The 19706-nt window shown below is 44.8% G+C and overlaps 1 protein-coding gene across 1 annotated transcript in view; it reads right to left on the bottom strand.

Annotated features, from left to right (window-relative positions):
- Positions 1-1019: 1019 nt before the first annotated feature.
- LOC138488333 (uncharacterized) overlaps positions 1020-19706 on the bottom strand; it is a 478649-nt gene continuing 459962 nt past the window's right edge. Inside the window, exon 7 of the mRNA XM_069615227.1 lies at positions 1020-1144. Within this exon, the coding sequence (XP_069471328.1) occupies positions 1104-1144 (41 nt within the window). The 3' untranslated portion in view covers positions 1020-1103. The remainder of the gene's footprint in view (positions 1145-19706) is intronic.

The raw sequence follows: 19706 nt of genomic DNA, 5'->3' as shown, positions 1-19706 counted from the left end.
TCACAAGTGATGGGAATGAGTATCTGGGTGTCGTCAGCGTAGTTCGTATAGGAGACACCCAGATAGTCAAGTACATCAAAGAGTGGTTTTGTAAAAACGTTATAGAGCGTTGGCGACACACAAGAGCCCTTGGGGACGCCGCAGTGAATCGGGGAAGGATCTGCAGCTGCAGATTGAGAGAAGACCTGCATAGATCTATTACTCAAGAATGATTTGATCCAGGCCATAGCTGATGGTGAGAAATGAGCGGCCGAGTGAAGATGCTTGCATAGGATTTGGTGATTGACCAAATCGAAGGCCGCAGAGAGGTCAAGTAGAAGTAACAAGGAAAGTTTGCCGTTGTCCTTTAACACTTCGATCTGGGTTTTTAAGTCTAGTAGAGCTGTCTCTGTTCCGTGCTGGGGCGGAAGCCAGATTGTCTAAGGCCTAGGAGATTATTGGCTTCCAAGTGCTCTTGGATTTGCAGGTATGCTGCACGGTCTACAATTCTTAACAGGAACTGGACCATAGTGATGGGTCGGTAGTTGGTAGGTATGCTACGGTCGAGGATAGGTTTTTTAAGCAAGGGGATCACCCAAGCATCCTTAAGGTTGTCGGGGACGATTCCCGTTTTAAAGGATGCGTTGATGAAGGATGTGATAAATGGGGCCAGATCGTGGGCGGATTCCATAATAATTGGGGCAGGGCAGGGGTCGCCCTGGCAGTTGGAGGGTTTGATCCTCAGGATAATGTTTTCTACCTCCACAATGGTGAGCGGTGAGAAGGCAAATCGTTTGCAGTTTGGGACGTCAGGGGAGAGGGCCCCTGTGGAGGTGGGAGGGCGATTGTCCAGTTTCAGGCTAATTTGTTTGGCTGTGATTTTAGATTGAAGCATGGTGATTTTATTCAGTAACGCTGCCTGAATATTGGCGCACCATTTGCTGTCTTTAATGCAGGTGTCAGGGGGGATAACGGGGGTTTCGAGCTCTTTTAGAATCTTAAATAGTTCCTTGGAGTTGGAGTCAGCATGCAGAATGCGATTATTAAGGGATTCTTTTTTCGCCTCTATAATGGCTGCTTTGTAGGTGAGCGAGGCCAGGACGAAGTCGTCTTTATGCGAGTCTTCATATGTATATCGGGTTCTCCATTATTTCAATGGGCTCAACTGGGAAACAAAAAAAAGAAAGAAAATGAGAGAAACTCTGTGATTCATATTGCTATATTTTGTGCCATTAAAAAATCATGTTGATCAAAATGCATTGGTAGCAATGTTATTCGTTTCTGATATAACAACATGCAGGCATAATGAACAGCCAGCCAAATGGTCAGTCTTCTTTTAATTTTTAATGTTTTTACTTTTTTCATGTCTTAGTTGTAGGAGTAGGCTAGCGCAACCACAGTATAACCCCATTAGCAAAGCCAAAACTGTTGGTTTTGGCAATGAATATCATAGTTGTGTGTGTTGACAGTGATACAACATTTTCTTAAGTAGCTGAAAGGCAACATGTTTGTTCTATACAAAACACATGACTAAATATAGGTCCCAGGCAGAGACATGGGCGGCGGCCTCCATGGCAACAGTCAACCATGGTTGGCAACAGTCATCCATAGTTGGCTGTGGTTTACAATATGGTTTACAATATTTGGAGTTGGTGTACATGGGTATAGGACATGGGATGAACGGGGCGACAAATCCCCCCCACAATCTTAAGTGTGGGGGATACAATAGCAATTATCCCCCCCCAGTTTGTGCTGCTCTACAGCAGCATGTGCCATGTGCACTGATGCGTGCAAACTTCAGACTCTGAAGTAACTCTGAAGTTTGCACGCAGCAGGCATGGGCCCGGCCACGTGGATTCTATCCATTACATTCACAACAACAGTGGGGGAGTGGGAGGGAGAGGAGAACGACGCAGGACCACGAGAAAGAGTTGTTGACAACAAAGAGTTGTTGAATTCTGGTGGATTCCCATCTTGTATTGGGTTTCCATGCTTTGTTACTTCGAATCCTGATATATTTAACAACTCTTCTCCCAAACGGTAGGATCAAAATGTACTGCTGTTTACAGGCTTTTTCACTGGTGAAATCTTCAATGCATTTTAAGCTTTTCTGAGTGTTTTGGAGCTTGTATTTACCATCCGTTAATCCATTCAACACGTGTGCATACTCCCTTGTATTTTTTAGACTGGATTTTGAAAGATGACATTTTCAATGCATTTTGAGCGTGTATGTGTTTTTTGGAGCTAGTTTGTCCCTCTCTCCTCCTATGCGTCTAAAGGCTAGTTTTTCACCGATGACTCTTTGAATGCATTTTGAGCACTAGGTCTTGCTCTGGAGCTGTTTTTTCCCCCACTGAATCTTTCAATACATTTTGATCCTGCCTTGCGTTTAGAGGAAGAATGATGACATTTTCAAAGCATTTTGAGAATGTATGTTTGTTTCGGAGCTAGGTTTTACTCGTTGAACCTCTCAACAGGAACTGGTTTTTACTTCCGTTGAAGCTGAATACATTTTGATTCTGCCTTTCAACGAAAGAAACAACCTGGATGGGCTGGCAAAATGCTGCCACTCCACTACTGAACTGCCCCAGGCTTGCTGGCTGCCACATAGGACAAGTGGATTTGGAGGAACATGCCCTTGCTTTTGATACAGCTGTGGTGGGGGGGGGAGTTTAGCATGATTGGGCAAGTTTCAAATAGTTGCGGGTAATGTGTATGCCTGCCTCGTTCCTAGACCGGAAGAAGCACTTGAAGGACAAGGTGATTCGGTAAGACACGCAAAGTGGTTTTAGCCAAATGCAATGTAGCATTGGGTTTTGCCACAGGTCACCTAACGGGTAGAACAATCAACATATTACAATGAAAGGATTACATGGGGTGTACGTGGAGAAGGGAGTGGGCATGTGTTCAGGTGCATTATGGGAGTTGGAGTTTGAGCTCAAGGGAGAGGAGCGCACTGCATTTTGCAGAGGACAAGTGGTTGGGGGGGCCTGAATTGAATGGAATGGGTATGGTCGTGCTGGGGGGCTGCCAGTTAACAATTATATGTGCAGTATAATAACAGAAATTAATGGAAGGAGCACAGTGGGTGAGCCAAGGGCGATGGGTCTACAAGTAGTAGGATGGTATCGCCTATTGTGGCAATGGACGTAATTCCTCTTTAATAATCAGGTGTTAAGAGAGCTGGAAGGTTTCCGGTGTCCTCAGGTTTCAGTGTTCGAGTGAAGGGGGGTTTCAGTTTCCAGCAAGGAAGGAGCGTTGTGTCGTGGTCAAAGTACAGGAGGTGAATATATGATGAAGGAGTTTTAGTTCTTAATAGGGATGGGGGGTTGTTAATTGGTAGGGCGTGTAAGCATTTTTCGTTTCTTTAGGACAAATGGCCACATGCGTGCAGGGGTGAAGAACTGCCTTTATCCACGGAAGAGCACAAATGGTTCCTTTGCACACAATGAGCAGCCAGTGGAAGAGGGGGTGAGGGGTTGGGGTCACGGGCCATAAGATTGCTCTCGGAAGCAGTCTCTGTGTCGTGCATTTCTGTGTTATAGGCCCCTGTGGGATCGTATGTGAGCGCTGTGCAGGGTTACTTCACAATACATATATTGAGCTTAAATTGGGTACAGTTATGGGGAAATGGCCATTGTTAGCGATGATCGACTATGGTTGGCAACTGTTGATGTTTGCTAATAGGAAGCAAGATTTGGCAATTGTTGACTATGATTATCGACAAAGTCTTCCAAATCGCATGTCCACCGCTTGACTGTAAAAAAGCCTGCGCTAATATGTTCTGACGTCTGATTCTAATATGGCTGCTGACCGAGATGCAGATCCCAGTAGTCAAACAAGAACCAGGATCAATACCTGCCTTCAATATGCCAAACCTTATCTCTACAGATATAGAGAATGCAGTTTGGCTCATATTTAGGTGGTGCAAGGGCACCACCTAAATGAGCCAAAATTAAAAAGGATTCATATAAATGAAGACAGAGTGTCAGCAGGGATTTGAGTTAAAGTCCGGCACCATTATGTGTTCTGATGCACTGCGGATAAAACATTTTTTACGTGATAATATCACTGGTGCAATGCCTAAAGAGGGGGACTAGAAATTCTGTTGGCCTGGGGCCACAATGCGACCCCTGGAGATGGTTGTTGTAGGATCCAGCACAGCTCCTCCAGTCCTCCCTTGGGTGATATAAAAGGGCAGTAGATATTTAGTCAATGGAACAATCATTTGTCTCTCTTACTCATATATTTTCAGTAATAAGTACAGATTATTGGGAATCTATGGATCGTAACATGATGTATCATGAAAGAAATGTGTTAATTGCACATTCCTTCGACTTTTAACAACTATCCTCGGTACAACTATTATCACTTACTGTTTTTTCCCCCTTTTCCACTACCCTACACACTTTCAGGGTAGACTCCGGGTTACTATCCCTGTCAACCTACCTTTACTTATCTCTTGAATTTGTTTTTGCTCCATATATTTAGACCGTTAGGCCCTTTCAAATGAGGTAGCGCATCATTAGATGGACGGGGATGCAGAATAACTCACACACCCATAATAAAACAGACTCAGGAAGTTGGCAAACGTAATCTGTTTTAATCTCAGTTGTCTAAAACAGGGAGTGCAATGGACATCTAACAGCATAATCTCAGTGAATTTCATAAAAAACACTTCTTTTATAACAGAAACGTGTCATACATGACGTCATACTACGTGGCAAACTAAGAAAACTTACTTGGGATTGTTATAGGTCTATGGGGAACATCTAGGTATACTTTCTGTAGGGGATTTGATTGTGATTGAATTTCTGAAGTCAGGTGGACAATTATGCCCACTCCTAGTGCAAGGTATCTTCATGGTCATCAAATAAACAACGTCTCATTGACTCTCAAACTATAAGGCTCTTTGCTAAGTTGCCCTCTATAATTGGTTGGCACGCTTGTACCCTTCTGGAATATTTGACTCGCTAGCAGCACCTAAACTGGTAACCAAGGTGCTAGTGGGTGGACTTGATCATGCCTCCCCACCCAATTAGCCCATCATCCATCATCACTCATGCCTTCTGCCATTTGAATTTTCTTTGACCTTGGCCTTGCAAAATATCACTGCGCCTGAGAATAGAAGGGAGTGTGAGCTCGTTCTTATCTTCACGTCTCAGTGCAGCTTGCCTAAGTTCTATTTCCATTTATCCCATGTGACAGGAGACTGTGTTTTAACTCCTTCTTCGCATTTAATACTATTAAATGAATTTAAACTTGGCACTCATTATGTCTTTCCTTCGCACCTTAACATGGTCTTGTCTCGCTTCTCATGTTATTTGTATCTTCATAGACAGATAACCAATTTTTGGCTGCCTCAACCCTTGACACTGGCCAAGACAGCCTTCTCGATGCTTCCTCAATCTGCAGCTGTTTTTCTTAATGTGCCACACTCCCAGCCCTTCTCTTCAAGGGTCCTGTCTTACTAAAGTTGCGACATCGAATACCCAGATTCTATACAGATATATATATTGGTGGTACCTCCTGCAGTCTATTCACTACGTATAGCCAGCCTTCATGATTACTTGGTCTACTTGCGTTGCTGCGTCTGTACAATTATTAAACGGCTTACTTTTTCTTTAGTGCTTTTCACAAGGTGCAATCTTTATTCCGCACATTAAAGGTTACTCGATTCTTTACTTTGTCATCAGCTTCTATAAAGTCCATACATTCTCTTGTTTGGCATTTCTTCTTGGTGCCTCGTCTTCACCTCATGTGATGCCACCCATCCTCTCTTTTATTCATCTTTACACTTCTTCAGGGACATCCCCTAAGAGATTGTCATCCCTTCATATCTACATCTTATAGGGTCTTCTCAATGGATACCTTGTCTCAAAGATTCCTCGCGGGTAGGGGTTCATTACTGGCCTTGTACACGTTGCAACTTCCGGCTTCCAACATGTAGGCAATATAGGACAGGACTTCTGGTAGAGGCATTTGGCTCCTCCTCTACATATTGTTCTAATTAATAGAAAGTTTTATCTGCCGGAATGACTCATTTCATATTCCAGGCTTTGTATATTTTGTATAATATGTAATTTATGTGCACATGTTTTTTCTTTTATATTTCTTATAAATAAATTGTGTTATAACTGATTATTCTGTGTCAGCACATACTAAGCAGGAATTACTTTTATATGGTCATTATATTCTGATTTCACAACAAAATTATATAACATTTTTCCAGGAGGGATTCCCTGGTGTTCTATTGATAGACTTTAGCCCAACTTCCACTGTTACATGGGAACTCCCAAACTTTTGTTAGATAGTCAATGGAAGAACCCTCATATTTCCTCACGAGAAGTGTTTACATTAACTCCCACTAAGTCCCGGAAGAGAATTCAGCAGACAATTTCAATAGCTTCCATTGCTGTCTTAAAAAAAGAAACGAAAAGAAAATCAAATTGATGCTAAAAGGTTAATACTTCAGGAAAGGAGGAAACCATTTCCTGAATGCTTTAAGCCCTGTTCACAATTCTATGGGCCTCATTACGAATTTGGAGGCAGCCATGCCCTTAATAAGGACATGGCTGCCTCCAAAACTGTGTCCGGGTTCCCTGAATGGGGAATTACCGGGCCATTCCGAGTTTGGAGGGCCCAGTAATTCCTCCCTCAGGGAACCCGGGCCTGGACCTTCCCTACTCCCATTTGAGCCCCCATAGGGCTCAATGGGAATGGGGGTGGGAGCTAACAACGGGCCGATTACGACCAGCCCGTTGTTAGCTCCGTGGTCCCCTCACGTCCACTTCGGATGCCGTGAGGGAACCTCGTAATATTGCGGAATGGGTTTAACGGGTCTGCCACCATTAGCGGCACCCGTTTTTTCAAAAAATTTCGAAGTAAAAACCCCCCTCGAAAAAACATCCCACGACGAAAGGACATCATACCCATACATTCGGCGGGCGGGCATGCAGTGATAAAGTCCTGAATTAATGCTGTCTCCACATCGTGAAAATATGCAACATCCCACAGCCACATTTGAACACTAGGCGGGCGCCCCATTGCGCATGACATTGCCACCCTCCTGCAAACCGCCACAAGGAGCAGTGCATCCCACGACTATACCAAAGGATCAGGCTCTAACCACTCCCTAATAATCTCAGAGACCCTGGTAATGACATCCTCCCAAAACTGAGCCACCCCTACACACTCCAAGACCAAATGCAGAAACCCGGCCGGACCAGCCCCACATCTACCACATGAATCCGGAGTAGCTTGGAAATGCCTAAGCATGCGGACCGGGGTGTGATAGACCTGATGCATGAAATTGAAATTAATAAGCTTGAACCTGGAGTTGAGGGATACTTTTTGGGTCTGGCGCAACACATACAGCCAGTCCTCGTCCGTAATGGTCCTACCGAGGGCTCGCTCCCACCGCTGTCTTGACACTTCCCCCCTTCCATGGGAGACCAGCCTCCTATAAAGCCACGAGACCAGGCAACCCTCCCCTGCTATTGAATTGCCCCATGTAGCAGTTTCCAGGTGTGAGGCTGTGTGGGAAATGATGGGAACTCCACTTTCAGGACATTTCACATCGGAAATGCATGAATATATCCAATCGGGTACTCCCCTCCCCCTCCCTCTTCCTTCCCCTGCTGTAGTGACAGGAATTTACCTGATACAAAAAAGTCTCCGAAGGTGAGGACACCCAGTTTTTCCACACTGTTGAGGTATGCCCTCTCCTGCGTGATCCCCTAACCAGCCACATGCCTGGCAGGCAAGAGGGGTGAATACAATGTGTCAACACCCATCCTACATTCTAGCCTCCTCCAAATCTCGCAGGTGACCCTTACAATGTTCAGGAAGCCCGGCGCAGCTCTCAGGGTTCTGAAGATCACCAAGCGTAGCAGACGGAGGGCAGCCAGCGCCCTCTCCACCTGCACATGTGGCCGAATAAAGTCAGTGGCATGCCAGTGTGCCAAAAAGTGAGCCAGTAACAGTGCTCCAAATCTGGTAGGACCAAGCCCCCCTAACCCCTCGCCGATCGTAGGGCTGTGCCAGTGTAGAGAACACCACACTTGCCAGACTCCTCTTCACGCAGAGGAGGTCCGAAGACAAGGATTTTCTAACCTTGAACCACAGGAAATGCAATATTAGCTGATCCATCTCATTCAATTACACAAAGCCTTTCAGATTGACAGAAAGGCACATACACATGGGGAGGAGGTGAAACCATTAGCAAGCGCCAATCTCAAGATACTAATGGGAAAGAAGGCCCACCCATCAAATCCACAATAAATGCAGGCAAAAATCTCATAGCTGGATCAGTGTTAGTGGCGTCCCAGAGAGAGTAGTGAGACAGTGATACGATATGATATGATAGGTTATTTATAACGCGCTTAATACCCAGAGGTTTCTAAGCGCAGACCCGGCGATCGAACCTGTGTTGCTCCGTGTCATCTTGCTTACAAGGGGAGCACGTTGCCCCTGAGCTATCCTCCTGAGAGGAGCAAAGAAGTATTAGTAAGCCACAGCTAATATTGGCAAGGCCAAGAGGGCCAGTTAGATATCAATAGAGACAGAAGGAGGTGACTGTGCTAGATAACTCACAGCCTAACGGAGCCCAGGTTAGAGAGTCAGGTTAGCTTGGGAGGCCTGCTGAGAACCTACACTCAGAGGCTGACGTGGGCCAGTACTTAAGAGAAGTATACAAGGAGAAGCTATCTGGGGGCTCTCACCCAGATTCTAGTGGAAGATGCAGGGTCGCTAGCCCAAGCTAAATAATCTTGCTAAATCTTGAGAGCCCAAGAAGGAGGGGAGGAGGTCCTACCCTGAAGTACCCTGGTGCGGGAGGATGGATACCCACCGTGAAAAATTGCAGAAAACCAACAGGGCAAGAGGGTTATGGCAGAGGTCTTGCCCAGGTAGCAGGTTCAAGACCATTAGATAGTTCAGTAACTTATTCTTGAGACATATCCAGACAAAGATCCACAATGGGCTTGTGGATTAAGACAATGGCAAGCACATTGTAGTGTGCTGGGGCACTGTAAACCACCCTGACAGAGTGCGTGACTTGCGAATGCCCCAGGAATTTTAGAATGAGATCAGGGAATTCGGACTAAAGCAACTAGGTCCTTCCAATAGGTTATGCACTTTGTTCAGACACATTGTAGTCTAGAAAATCTATGTTATGTTGCTTAATACGCCCTGTAGATCCAGTGGGAGTTTATCTCACCCTAACCTTCAAGGCCAAATTGTGGTGAGGAAATCCATATGTTGAGCTCTTCATACGAGGAACATTCGGCTAACTTAAGACAGGGTCATGAAAGAAATTGAGACTTGTCCTTTTGATTGCAGGGATTGTTTGTGCTGAACATTAGCCTGGAGGTTAAATGAGGGAGACATCTTGGGGGGTAAGAAAGGCTATATTGTTTTCCTTCAATATCTCATTGCCACGTTGGGCAGTTATGTTTGATAACTACTGTTCCATATCCCCTTTCATTGTCTAAAAGTAAACCTGAGTTAACCCTCTCCCTCCGAGTACAATTCTTCTGGTCTTCCCTTCTCATTACACCTAGTGTCAGAAGTGAGAATAGACAGGACCTTTGCTAGACATGTCGACCCACAGCACAGACGATTTCCTGAGGGAGAAACCTATCAGAACAACTATGAGGGCCAGACTACCCTGAAAACGCCCAATCGGATTGCCCATGGATTGCTTGAGTTATCTGTAAGTGACTCCACACCACTCCCTCTATGGATCCCACCAGTGTTGATCCACCATGTCATCTCTGTGTTGTTAGCACTTCACCAACTAATATTAGAGAAGCCTATAGAACTACCTCACTGTCCTTCTTTGAATCGTGCAAAGAGGAGGAGACAACAGAACCCAAGGAATCCAGCTCTACAGATGATGAGAGAACCTCTAAGTCATGGGGTAGGAAAAAGAAGTCTAATGCCCAGAGCAAGCCTCCTTCCCAAATAAGTAAGATCTCTGGGATAAAGCCATCCTTTGCCAGAGCCCTCTGGGAGACCTGTGAGATGCCCATAGATTTCCCAGTGGTTCATGAAGTAGTGATTTTTCGGAGGTAGGTGCAGTGGGGGAAGGCAGAGAGGATCCACCTCACTGATTCAGACTGATCTAGAACACGAATGCCCAGATAAGTCCTCCAAACAGCTTGTAGGAGACCACATTAGGCTGAGAAAGAGCATGATAAGGCTTTGTAGGAGTTGAAGACTGCAGTCACCAACCCTGTCCAAACCACCCAAATGCCCCCAGTTATAATACAAGATAATTTGGCTGTGCTGGACCCTGAAGATTTTTTTACAAATTTCAAGAGGATCGTAGGGACTACTGGGTAGACCCAAGATCGATGCGGAACACACATTACATGTATACTAACCATGAATGTGCAGGTAGCATAGCAGTTCTAAAATGTGAATGTTACAACTGCTTATGATGACATCAAGAAGGGTTCCTCAGCATATGAGCTACGATCCAAAATTCTACAGACAAAAACTTGATGGGTATTCAACTTTTACCTAATGAAACTCCTCCTCAACTGCCCTATAGAATTCAGGATATAATCAACAAGCGGATTAGACATTGAAGAGGTTAAAACAATACTAATAGCAATTTACTAGCCCACTGGCACTATACTTTTATTCAAGAACATTGTTTATTAGTACCACATTGCGATCACATTCAATTTAGGAAAAGCCTTTACCATAGCACAAACTCATATTACGGGAAATTCTGGGTTCAGAATTACAGTATACATAGGCTGCATCCTGGATAGCAACAATATTAGTAATAACCTCATTTCACCTGCACACAGGATTCAGCAAAAGAACTACCTTTCTCATGCACTGTCTCTGGTAGGTTATCCAAATGTGTGGAGGCAGTGGGTTGTGTGTTCAAATGCATACAAATGGAAGTCCAACAGTCTTTGGGGCTTGATTTTGTGGGATTCATGTCCCTACACAATACCTAATTTTCATTACACCAAATTAGTTATTTCAGCCATTTCTTCACTGTAGTAATCAGCCCTTTCATCTATCATTTGCAACTACCCATATTCACAATAAGACAGGCCATTTTCACAAATCTTGTAACCCATTTATCTATTAAGTCAAGTACCCCAATAAACACACCTGCGTGGAGTTGGGTGGCAAGAGTTTCATAATTTTCTGCAGGGTAGCCCATACCTCTTCCTGGAAAGTTGAAACTTGGGGACATTCCTAGGATCCATGTAAAAAACCTGCCTTATTAACCTCCCAATTTTGGACGGCCGCCTGGGGCTTCCTGAGCAAAGGGTGCTATTTTACTGAGAATATAATAGAATTGAACTATACATTTATATTGCAAGAGTTTATGATGATAGCTCAATGACACTGTCCTAATATGTTGTTAAGTTTAGGGTTCAACTTTCATCAGCGATATTTGGCCCTGGTTTCTTTTCCCATCTCACTTGGCGGGCTTATCAACTGCTTTGAGGTATAAACATAATGGGCCTCATTACGGCCCTGGCGCTGACGGAATGAAGGGGGCCGGTACGGGACCGGCCCCCTTCATTCCGTCAGGGCCGATTACGAGGTTCCCTTTGCGGGACCCGGACCAGATGTCTGGTAAAACAAGACGTCTTTTCCGGGTCCCGCGAAGGGAAGAGGGAGGTTGTGACTGTGTAAGCTGCAGAACCCCTTCTTCTTCCCGTCCCTCCACACTCTCCTCACCTGAGTCTTCAGATTCGTCTGCGTTCTGTAGATTCCGCCGACTCAGGTAGTCCCGTTCTTTTTTAGGTAGCACTTGCCTGTCTCGGTGAGAAGCCACAGTGACAACTGAATAGACAGCCGTCCTGGGGCCCCGTTACCGGGAACAGGCCGGAATAAAGGGAAAAAACCCACACGTGGGAAAAACCCTTAGGATACTGGCAATGAGGTAGGTGAAGATCCAAGCGTGTATCCAGTAGGACTGGAAGCAGATGCGATGTCCACAGGGTCGAACACAGGAGAGAAGTCCAAGGCGACCCCAATGAGAGGTGAAGGGAGCCGAATCCACTACCGGCCCAAGGACCTACCAGGCGCGGTAGAAAAGAGAGAAAATACAGGAGAGAAAACAACGGACAGAGAAAACAAGGGAAAACTGGAGAGCCGCGAGTGAAAAGAGCGGCAAAGAGGAGAGAAAAAACACGCCTGCCGCCGAAGCGGCGAGACTAGAAGGAAAAAGCGAAGTAGTGCCGAGGGATCGGCAAGGAAGAGGCTGCAGAAAAGAAGGCCACCGCTGAAACTTAAACGGCCGTAAGGTAAGTAGAAGGAACTTATCCCTAGGAGAAGGGCAAAGCAAGCAGAGAAAACCCGCCACACGCCGAGGCGAGCAGAGGGCAAACGCTGGGAGCGCAAAAACCAGAGCCGCTGGTGCGAGAACCAGCAAAGGGTTGAAACGCAGCGACTGCCGGGCTAGAAGGGCAGATAAGCACCCGGCAGTGCTGTGATTGGCCGTGACTTGTTACCAGACACAAAAAAGGGACTAAAACCCTATCTACCTGCCGGTTAGCCTCCAACGTGGAAGGAGCCGCCACCCGCGGTAGTGATTGCGGATGACAGAGGTAACAACGGGACACTTGTATCATGCCAGTTGTTACCTCCATCCCCATTCCCATTGAGCCCTATGGGGGCTCAAATTGGGAATGGTCCCTGCAAGGAGGAATTACCGGGTCCTCCTATGTCGGAATGACCCGGTTATTCCTCATTGCAGGAACCCGGTAATGGAGCCCGGTTTGGAGGCAGCCATGGAGCTAATAGCTCCAGCCATGGAGCTAATAGCTCCATGGCTACCTCCAAACTGGTAATATGGCCCAATGTATAGAAGATGGACAAGGGCCAAGCATATCCGTTCATGTTTCTGATAGATTGAAGTTTCCCACTTTCAGTGTTCAAACACAAAGTTGGGGGAAATATGCCTGAACGTGTCTGTGGGTGTGGGGGGGGGGTACATTGGGAAGGAGGGGTGATGCCCCCGCCCCCTTAACCTTAAAGTCTGATAGTACCAGAAATGTCCCATTTCGAAATAGGTCCTCAAACTTAGTTATCGCCAACGTTGCCATTACCCACATTACCCCTGATTAAAATGCCAGTGTTAAATCCTCAAAACTATTCTGTTACAACTGAGAGCTGTATAGATTGGGGAGACCAGGATTGTTGAGTATGAATTTACAGCCATAGCCACCTATTTCAACAGTGTCGACTTCTCCAGTCGAGCAACTATGTGGGTCAATTCTACTGTTCATTGGTGATTCTGGGGGCTTCTGAGCTTTCTTGAAGCCAATGTGTTAGGGTGGGTGGGAGAAAAAACATGTCTGTCCAGCTAGATTGTATAGCTCTAAGTCTGGAATTCCAAGCCCACCGTAGCCCAGCAGCTTTTTTAGAATGTCCCATTTGACAACTTGTGTAGTTTTGCCCCACACTAACCCACAAATCGTATTACAGAACCTAAAGAAGAAAGTTGCTGATAGGGGATCTGGTACATAAAATAAAATTTAGACTCGTTTTCTACTGTACTCTGCAGGCTCTAAAAATAAGCACAATAAAAAATAAAATAAACTCTAATAAAGAGACTTATCTCTCAACTGGGCTCGGTGCATATCTTCACCTGCCCATATAGATGTTGGTAACAGAGCCCATTTTGTAAAATACTGCTCCACTAGTGTACCATAATCGATGCAGATCAAATCAACAATGTTATTTATTATCACCGCAAGATATTGTACAGAGTGCAGGCTCCAAATCAGTCCCAATATTCCAAAAAGATGTGTCGTGGGGTCTGTGTAATGGAGCTTGTCCAGGTTCAGAAATTGGTCCCCTAGCCCCATTTTTACCAACACACTGAATAAAAAAGAACATTCCAATGAATCAAAGTCTTTCTCTGCATTGAGAAGGACAATGTAGGAAGGTGTACATACAGTGTTATCTCTCGATAAAGATTGTAGAATCAGAATGAAAGATGATTTATCAGGTAGGACTAGGTCTGGCATCAGGTGGAGTTGGCCTTGTAAAGAGGACCTTACTGAGGATCATATCTTCTAGGTTGAACAGAGAGGGTTTGAACGATGAGCAAACCTCTACAACCTTACCTGGTTTAGTTAGAACAACAATATGTGCCTCCATCGTAGATTTAAGTAGTGCCCTGTCAGCAAGCAAAGTGCGATATAGCATTTCCAATCTAGGGGCTAATCTCAAAGTATTTTTGTAGAATCCAGTCTGGAGCAACAAGCTTTTCCAGTGGCAAAATCAGCTATGGCTTCTTTAACTTTGACCTCTGATGTCTCTGTCAAACCGGTCTCTCTGTTCTGCCTCTACCCTTGCCAGTGGCACATCCTCTAAATATCTGTTTTTTTTGTTGCTAAAGCAGGGCATCTAAATATGAGGTTTTAAAGCCATGTGTAATACTCGACTCTGTAAATTGATCATTAATGCCTGTATTATAAATCATAGAGCCCTGGCATTGTCTCATAAACTGGTTATTGCTATTTTCATGTTTGAGAAGCAATGATAAGATTTTTCCTGGTCTCTCTGCTTACCTGTATTTCCTTGCCATGACCGGCCAAGAAATACATCTACTGCAACTCTCTCCATCAGTTGGTGGAACTCTTGTACTGGAGCAGTACCCAGTTGAGTAACATCTGATTTCCAATTGCCTATGGGTGAGTGCAACAAAGGCCATCTCCTTATGGATGGATATAAGGCTACCTGGAGCTTTTGTTATACAGATAACCTGGATATACGACCTTGAGGTTTTCCCATATTATCTGAGGATTATGAACAGGATTATAATTAGGTTGAAAGATGTGAACTTCCCTCTGCTGTTGAATCCCTGAACACCAGGCCCAGCAGTGCGTATGATTTAAATTGCCACAGGTGAGGCCATGGAACCTGCGTCAGGATTTGCAATGCATGGAGAATTACCTGAGAGCATATAAGATTGTATTTTGCAGGTCACCATTTTAGAAATCATTGAGACTTGTAGGCCGAGTAATTTAGAAGTAGAAGAGGGGGAGGAGAAGCAGACCAGAGAAAGAGTGATAGCGGAGGAGGAGGTTGTCAGGACTCACCTGGGCCACCTTCATCTCTCACGCTGCTGGACCCTCTGGGATGTTCATAGGACAGTCAGCCTATGATGACTATGTGCCAGATTGTTTACGGCTCTCGTTGCTGGCTCATTTCCCAATCTATCAGGGCAGATCCTTTGGATTCTTTGTATCACATAGCAGGTTTGAGTGCCGAGGAATGCACCCATTTAGATCAGAGCGCTGTTCAGACCATTGGGCCTTAATGTGCCCCAGTATCGCTTGTTTCCCCACTGTGCGTTTGCTGTTTTCTTACCTGTCTCTCAGTTCTGTTCCATAGCCTTCTCCTGCCCGTTCGCTGTTTTTTTTCTTGCTGTCCGGAGTTTCTTCGACGTCGGGCTCCTTCCATTTCTTGATCCTCTTGCTGAAGTACTGCAGTGCTGACCTTCAACATCCTCCTATTGCCCTACTCAGTACCACAGTTTTTTTCCCCTGTTTTGGGGATTTCCATGCTGGGCTCTGACATCCTCTTTGAGGTAATCTGTGGTGTAGTCTTGAACTACATACTGTGAATAATCCTGCGGATCCCTCACCAAAACCCTGCCTACAGTCTCCTCCCAGGTGACCATCGGAAGGCAAACGCTTCCTGATCCCAGCCCTTGGGGTGGTGTATTGTGGGAGGACCATCTGGGTGTAGACAGTGCCCAGGGTAGTGAGGAGATTCCTGGGGGTGAGAAACAATATTTTTCCTCTAACAGGGAGATTCTTACCACTGTGCCAGAGGAGGTCATGGCTTATTCTCTCAACCTCCTTTTAAATCTAATGTGGTCAAATCTAAGGTCGTAACACCAGAGCATATTATACCAAAAGAAATAATCTTTTTGGTTCCTAAAATCAAATGTCCTCATCAATACCAACGGTACACTACAAGGAATGGCGGAAATGTCTTCTCTGAACCATTTTCCTCTAGAAAAGTTAAAACCTACAGCCCCTCTGTTAAAATTACTAAGGAAATTAAATCTACCCTTCAAATTACTCGGAAAGTAGAAAAAACAAATTTTGATGTAGTAAACAACACGCCCCAGAATCCTTTAGGGACAGACACAGAAGAGGGATGAAGAGGCATACAGATGTAGTAGTCAGGCAATTAGGCCCAACAGCCTTTGCAAGGGCCAGGCAATTGAAACCATTGTCTCACACCTGAAGCCAATTGCCAAACCTGGGAGGCATAAAAGGTTTCAGCAGGAGAGAAGGTGGGAACTGGAGCAGGAGTTGGAAGGCTGGCAGTAGTAGTAGCAGAGCACGAGGCTGGCAATTCACGAGGAAGTGTGATCACAGAAGGGACGGCAGAATGTGGAGACTGCAGATTTCACCTGCAAGTTCTGAGTGGGTCCTATGTTCTCAAAACCTGCATTGCGGTGGCTGCACAGAAGAAGTTGTGGGAGTGGAGTGTTCCCCATGTGGCCTGAGTGGTTGTGATTGCAGAGCCGTGACCATGCTGAAGCCCAAGACCTGTAGCAGACGGCAAGCTGAGCGACTGAGGAGTGAAGGAGACTCCCAACCGGCATGGCCAGACTGGAGACACTCATGCTGCAGAAGGGTGTGGATCCCTAGTGTGCCCAAAGCAGTGGTAGAAGTTGAAGTCAGGAAAGCGAAGCAGCCCGCAACCGCAGTGTTCCTGGAGTAGGTGAGTGAAGCTTAGCGTTCAGGTTCACTCAGCAAGCCTTGCCAGTAACTGTTACCAGCTATAAAGTAACTTGCGTAAGTGCAAAAGCAAGTATAAACTGTTCATCATTGTGAAAAGCATTTCTAACAATGGAAATGTAGCACACACATTAATAGTGAAAGCCATAGTGTTTGTGTACGAATAAAAGCACCTTATTTTCATTGTTGAACAATTTACTGTTGCTGAACATAGTGTTTGTGTACGAATAAAAGCACCTTATTTTCATTGTTGAACAATTTACTGTTGCTGAACATAGTGTTTGTGTACGAATAAAAGCACCTTATTTTCATTGTTGAACAATTTACTGTTGCTGAAGCGGTCGCGTGTCCCTAATTGGGACCTTGAAACTTGAGAACCATCTTCGGTTCCAGAAGCACTTCAAGACCTTCCTCTTCGCTTCCGCCTTTGCCCCTCTTCTCTCCTGCTGACCTGTTTTCTCTCTTGGCACTCTGCACCTGGACACCCTCTGTCTTTCGGGCCCAGGTACCTGCTCACCCTGCATCCCTCCTGCACTTGCCACTTGCTGGCTGCACTACCACCTTTTCATTGCCTGTTTTTATAGATTTATTTAACTTATTCTTTATTCTTTTCTCTCCTCTGTTCTGCCCTTTCCACTTCTCCCCCTTCGATGCACTTTCCCCCTTCTCCATGCACTTGCGCGTTCTTAATGTCACTGCGCCTAGTAAGATTGTTGTTTTTATTTTTTGCTCTCCCTTGTTCCCCTCCCTTTGCTTGGTCGTGCTCTGAAACACTTGTGTACGAGCACGATATAAATAAAATATCATATAATATCATATCATAATTCAAAAGGGAACGCCTGCTAAAACATTCCGCAAAACCTAACGTTGACTTTCACAAGAGTTACAAGTGAATACAGCATCAAAAGAAGGTTGCATGTGGCCAATTGTGTATTCCGAAAGGAGTTTGAAAGCATCTCTGTGATATTACATGGGAATACAATCACTTGCATCCTTTAAGGTTAAAGATCTATCTTAAAGAGTGGTCGCGTGTGCCTAAATCTGTTTTTCCTTTGAAGACTGACCTGTATAGAAATCGAGTAGTCCTGAAGTTGTTGTACTGACGAGGAGAACACGCATTACCCAAGCCAAGAGGCAAACCCTTTCCATAGTGAAAAAAGTTCTATTTAGATCTATCCACCTGATCTGCGAGGTTGTTAAAGGTTCTTTGTCCACTGATACAAGTATGGCATTGTTACCTGAAGTTGGAGTAGTGGCAATACAGCTTAAGGATAGTTACACCAAGAAGGTGTGAGCAAAGCTGGGGAAGGGAGCTGGGTGCTTGTAAAGAAGATTAAGAAAATAATCTATAATGCTGAAGACTGCTGAAGTTGAGAGAATGTCAGTCTTGGCGCAAAGGCAGGCTATACTTGTGGCGGTAAGGCAGACAGGCAAAGAGGTTGCCCTTTTCTTGTAGCATAGGAAAGAAGAGTGCCTTGCATACCTGTAGAGGTTGAAATGTCTTGCCTTTATTTGCCTAATAATTCTGAAGTATAAAGGTGAAGCAGAAGTTCCTGAACTGTGGTGGTGTATAAGACTGCCAGTGGATGTCACATTGAAGTAGTTTGAAGTGGTGTCATACTGTGGAGCAAAGGAGACTGTTCTCATGCAACAGTAGTAGAAGAGTGGTTGTCAAGAGGAAAGCAAAACCCAAAGAAAGCATACTGACAATAACACCAAATGTACTGCAGAGGTCCTAACCAATTGTAGAGTTGTAGAAGAAGACGTTATTAACCTATTCTTTGAACTGTGGCAAGTAATCTTGGAAAGAAGATATCCAGGAGTACCATTGGTGCTATTTTCTTGGCTGAAATTGGAAGGGAATATATTCAACTGAAAGCTGAAGAATTCTTACCAGTGGATTTTTGTTTGATTAACTTTTGTTTTGACATGGAAATTACAAGAACTGGTTTAAGACTTTTCTTTCTTTTGAACATTTTGAAGAACTGGGAAGTTGACTTTGGAAAATTCTGGGGAAATGATTTACCCAGGACAGGTGAAGGTCATCCAAATATTGTTTAATTATTGTTTATTCTTTCATGTTTTATGATTATCTTGAATGTTTTGTTGTTTAGTTTGAGGGCCAGTTTACCTATGTTAGAAGTGGTTCCCTTAGTCTTAAGACTAGACAGGGAACACACTGATAAGAGTAGGGCAAGCAAGTCTTGATTATCACATTTTTACTTTAATAAAATGTCTGATCGTGAGGAAACTACAAGTAGCTGTTCGCCTTGCATTACCGACACCTCACATTACCTGCAAGGCGTCTTTCAATTGAGGGAAGGCTGATATCCAGCAAACGCTGATGACTGAGCACCTAGGTACCACCTACCACTGATAGAACAAAAGAACGAAGCATTGCAAAACATCGAGGAGGAGAGGAAGAAGGAGAGGAATGACCCAGGAGATGGTGCTGAAGGTAACAGAGGAAAATAACGACTGTTACCCAAAGGTGGAGGTGCCCAGAGAGAAAGATAACATAAGAGCGGGTCCAGAACTAATCGACTTGGGAGATTCTTGGCATGGTGGGATAACAAACAAGGCTTCCAACAGCCTGACCAGAGGTTACTATCAAAAACCCGAGGGTCCACTGTGATCTTGCTAAGGATCTCAGAGTTTCACAACTTGCTCTGTGCCAAGGCGACACATCACAGCACGGATGTTGTGGGCATCGTGAGACATCCTGATATCTACGAAAACCAAGAAAAATGTGCACTGTCACTTCAAATCTCACACAGTTTGAGAGACTTTGTTTTCCAGCAGGAAGGCATTGCCTATGATGGAGAGGTAAGGTCTGATAACCACAGAACTCTACGGAAGCCTATTTTATTCCTTTGTGTAGAATTCTCGTTGCTGACCTCAGTTAAGCCAAATCCCTTTCTGCTTTTGTGATTAAGATTCTTGAACCTTATATCAGTTTGCAAGTTGTCTAGTTAT

This window comes from Ambystoma mexicanum, chromosome 9, assembly GCF_040938575.1.
Source record: "Ambystoma mexicanum isolate Mex_15411 chromosome 9, UKY_AmexF1_1, whole genome shotgun sequence".
In the NCBI taxonomy this organism is placed as follows: Eukaryota; Metazoa; Chordata; class Amphibia; order Caudata; family Ambystomatidae; genus Ambystoma; species Ambystoma mexicanum.
Note: the sequence above shows the minus strand (reverse complement) of the source record. Positions and strands in the feature narration are given on the sequence as shown.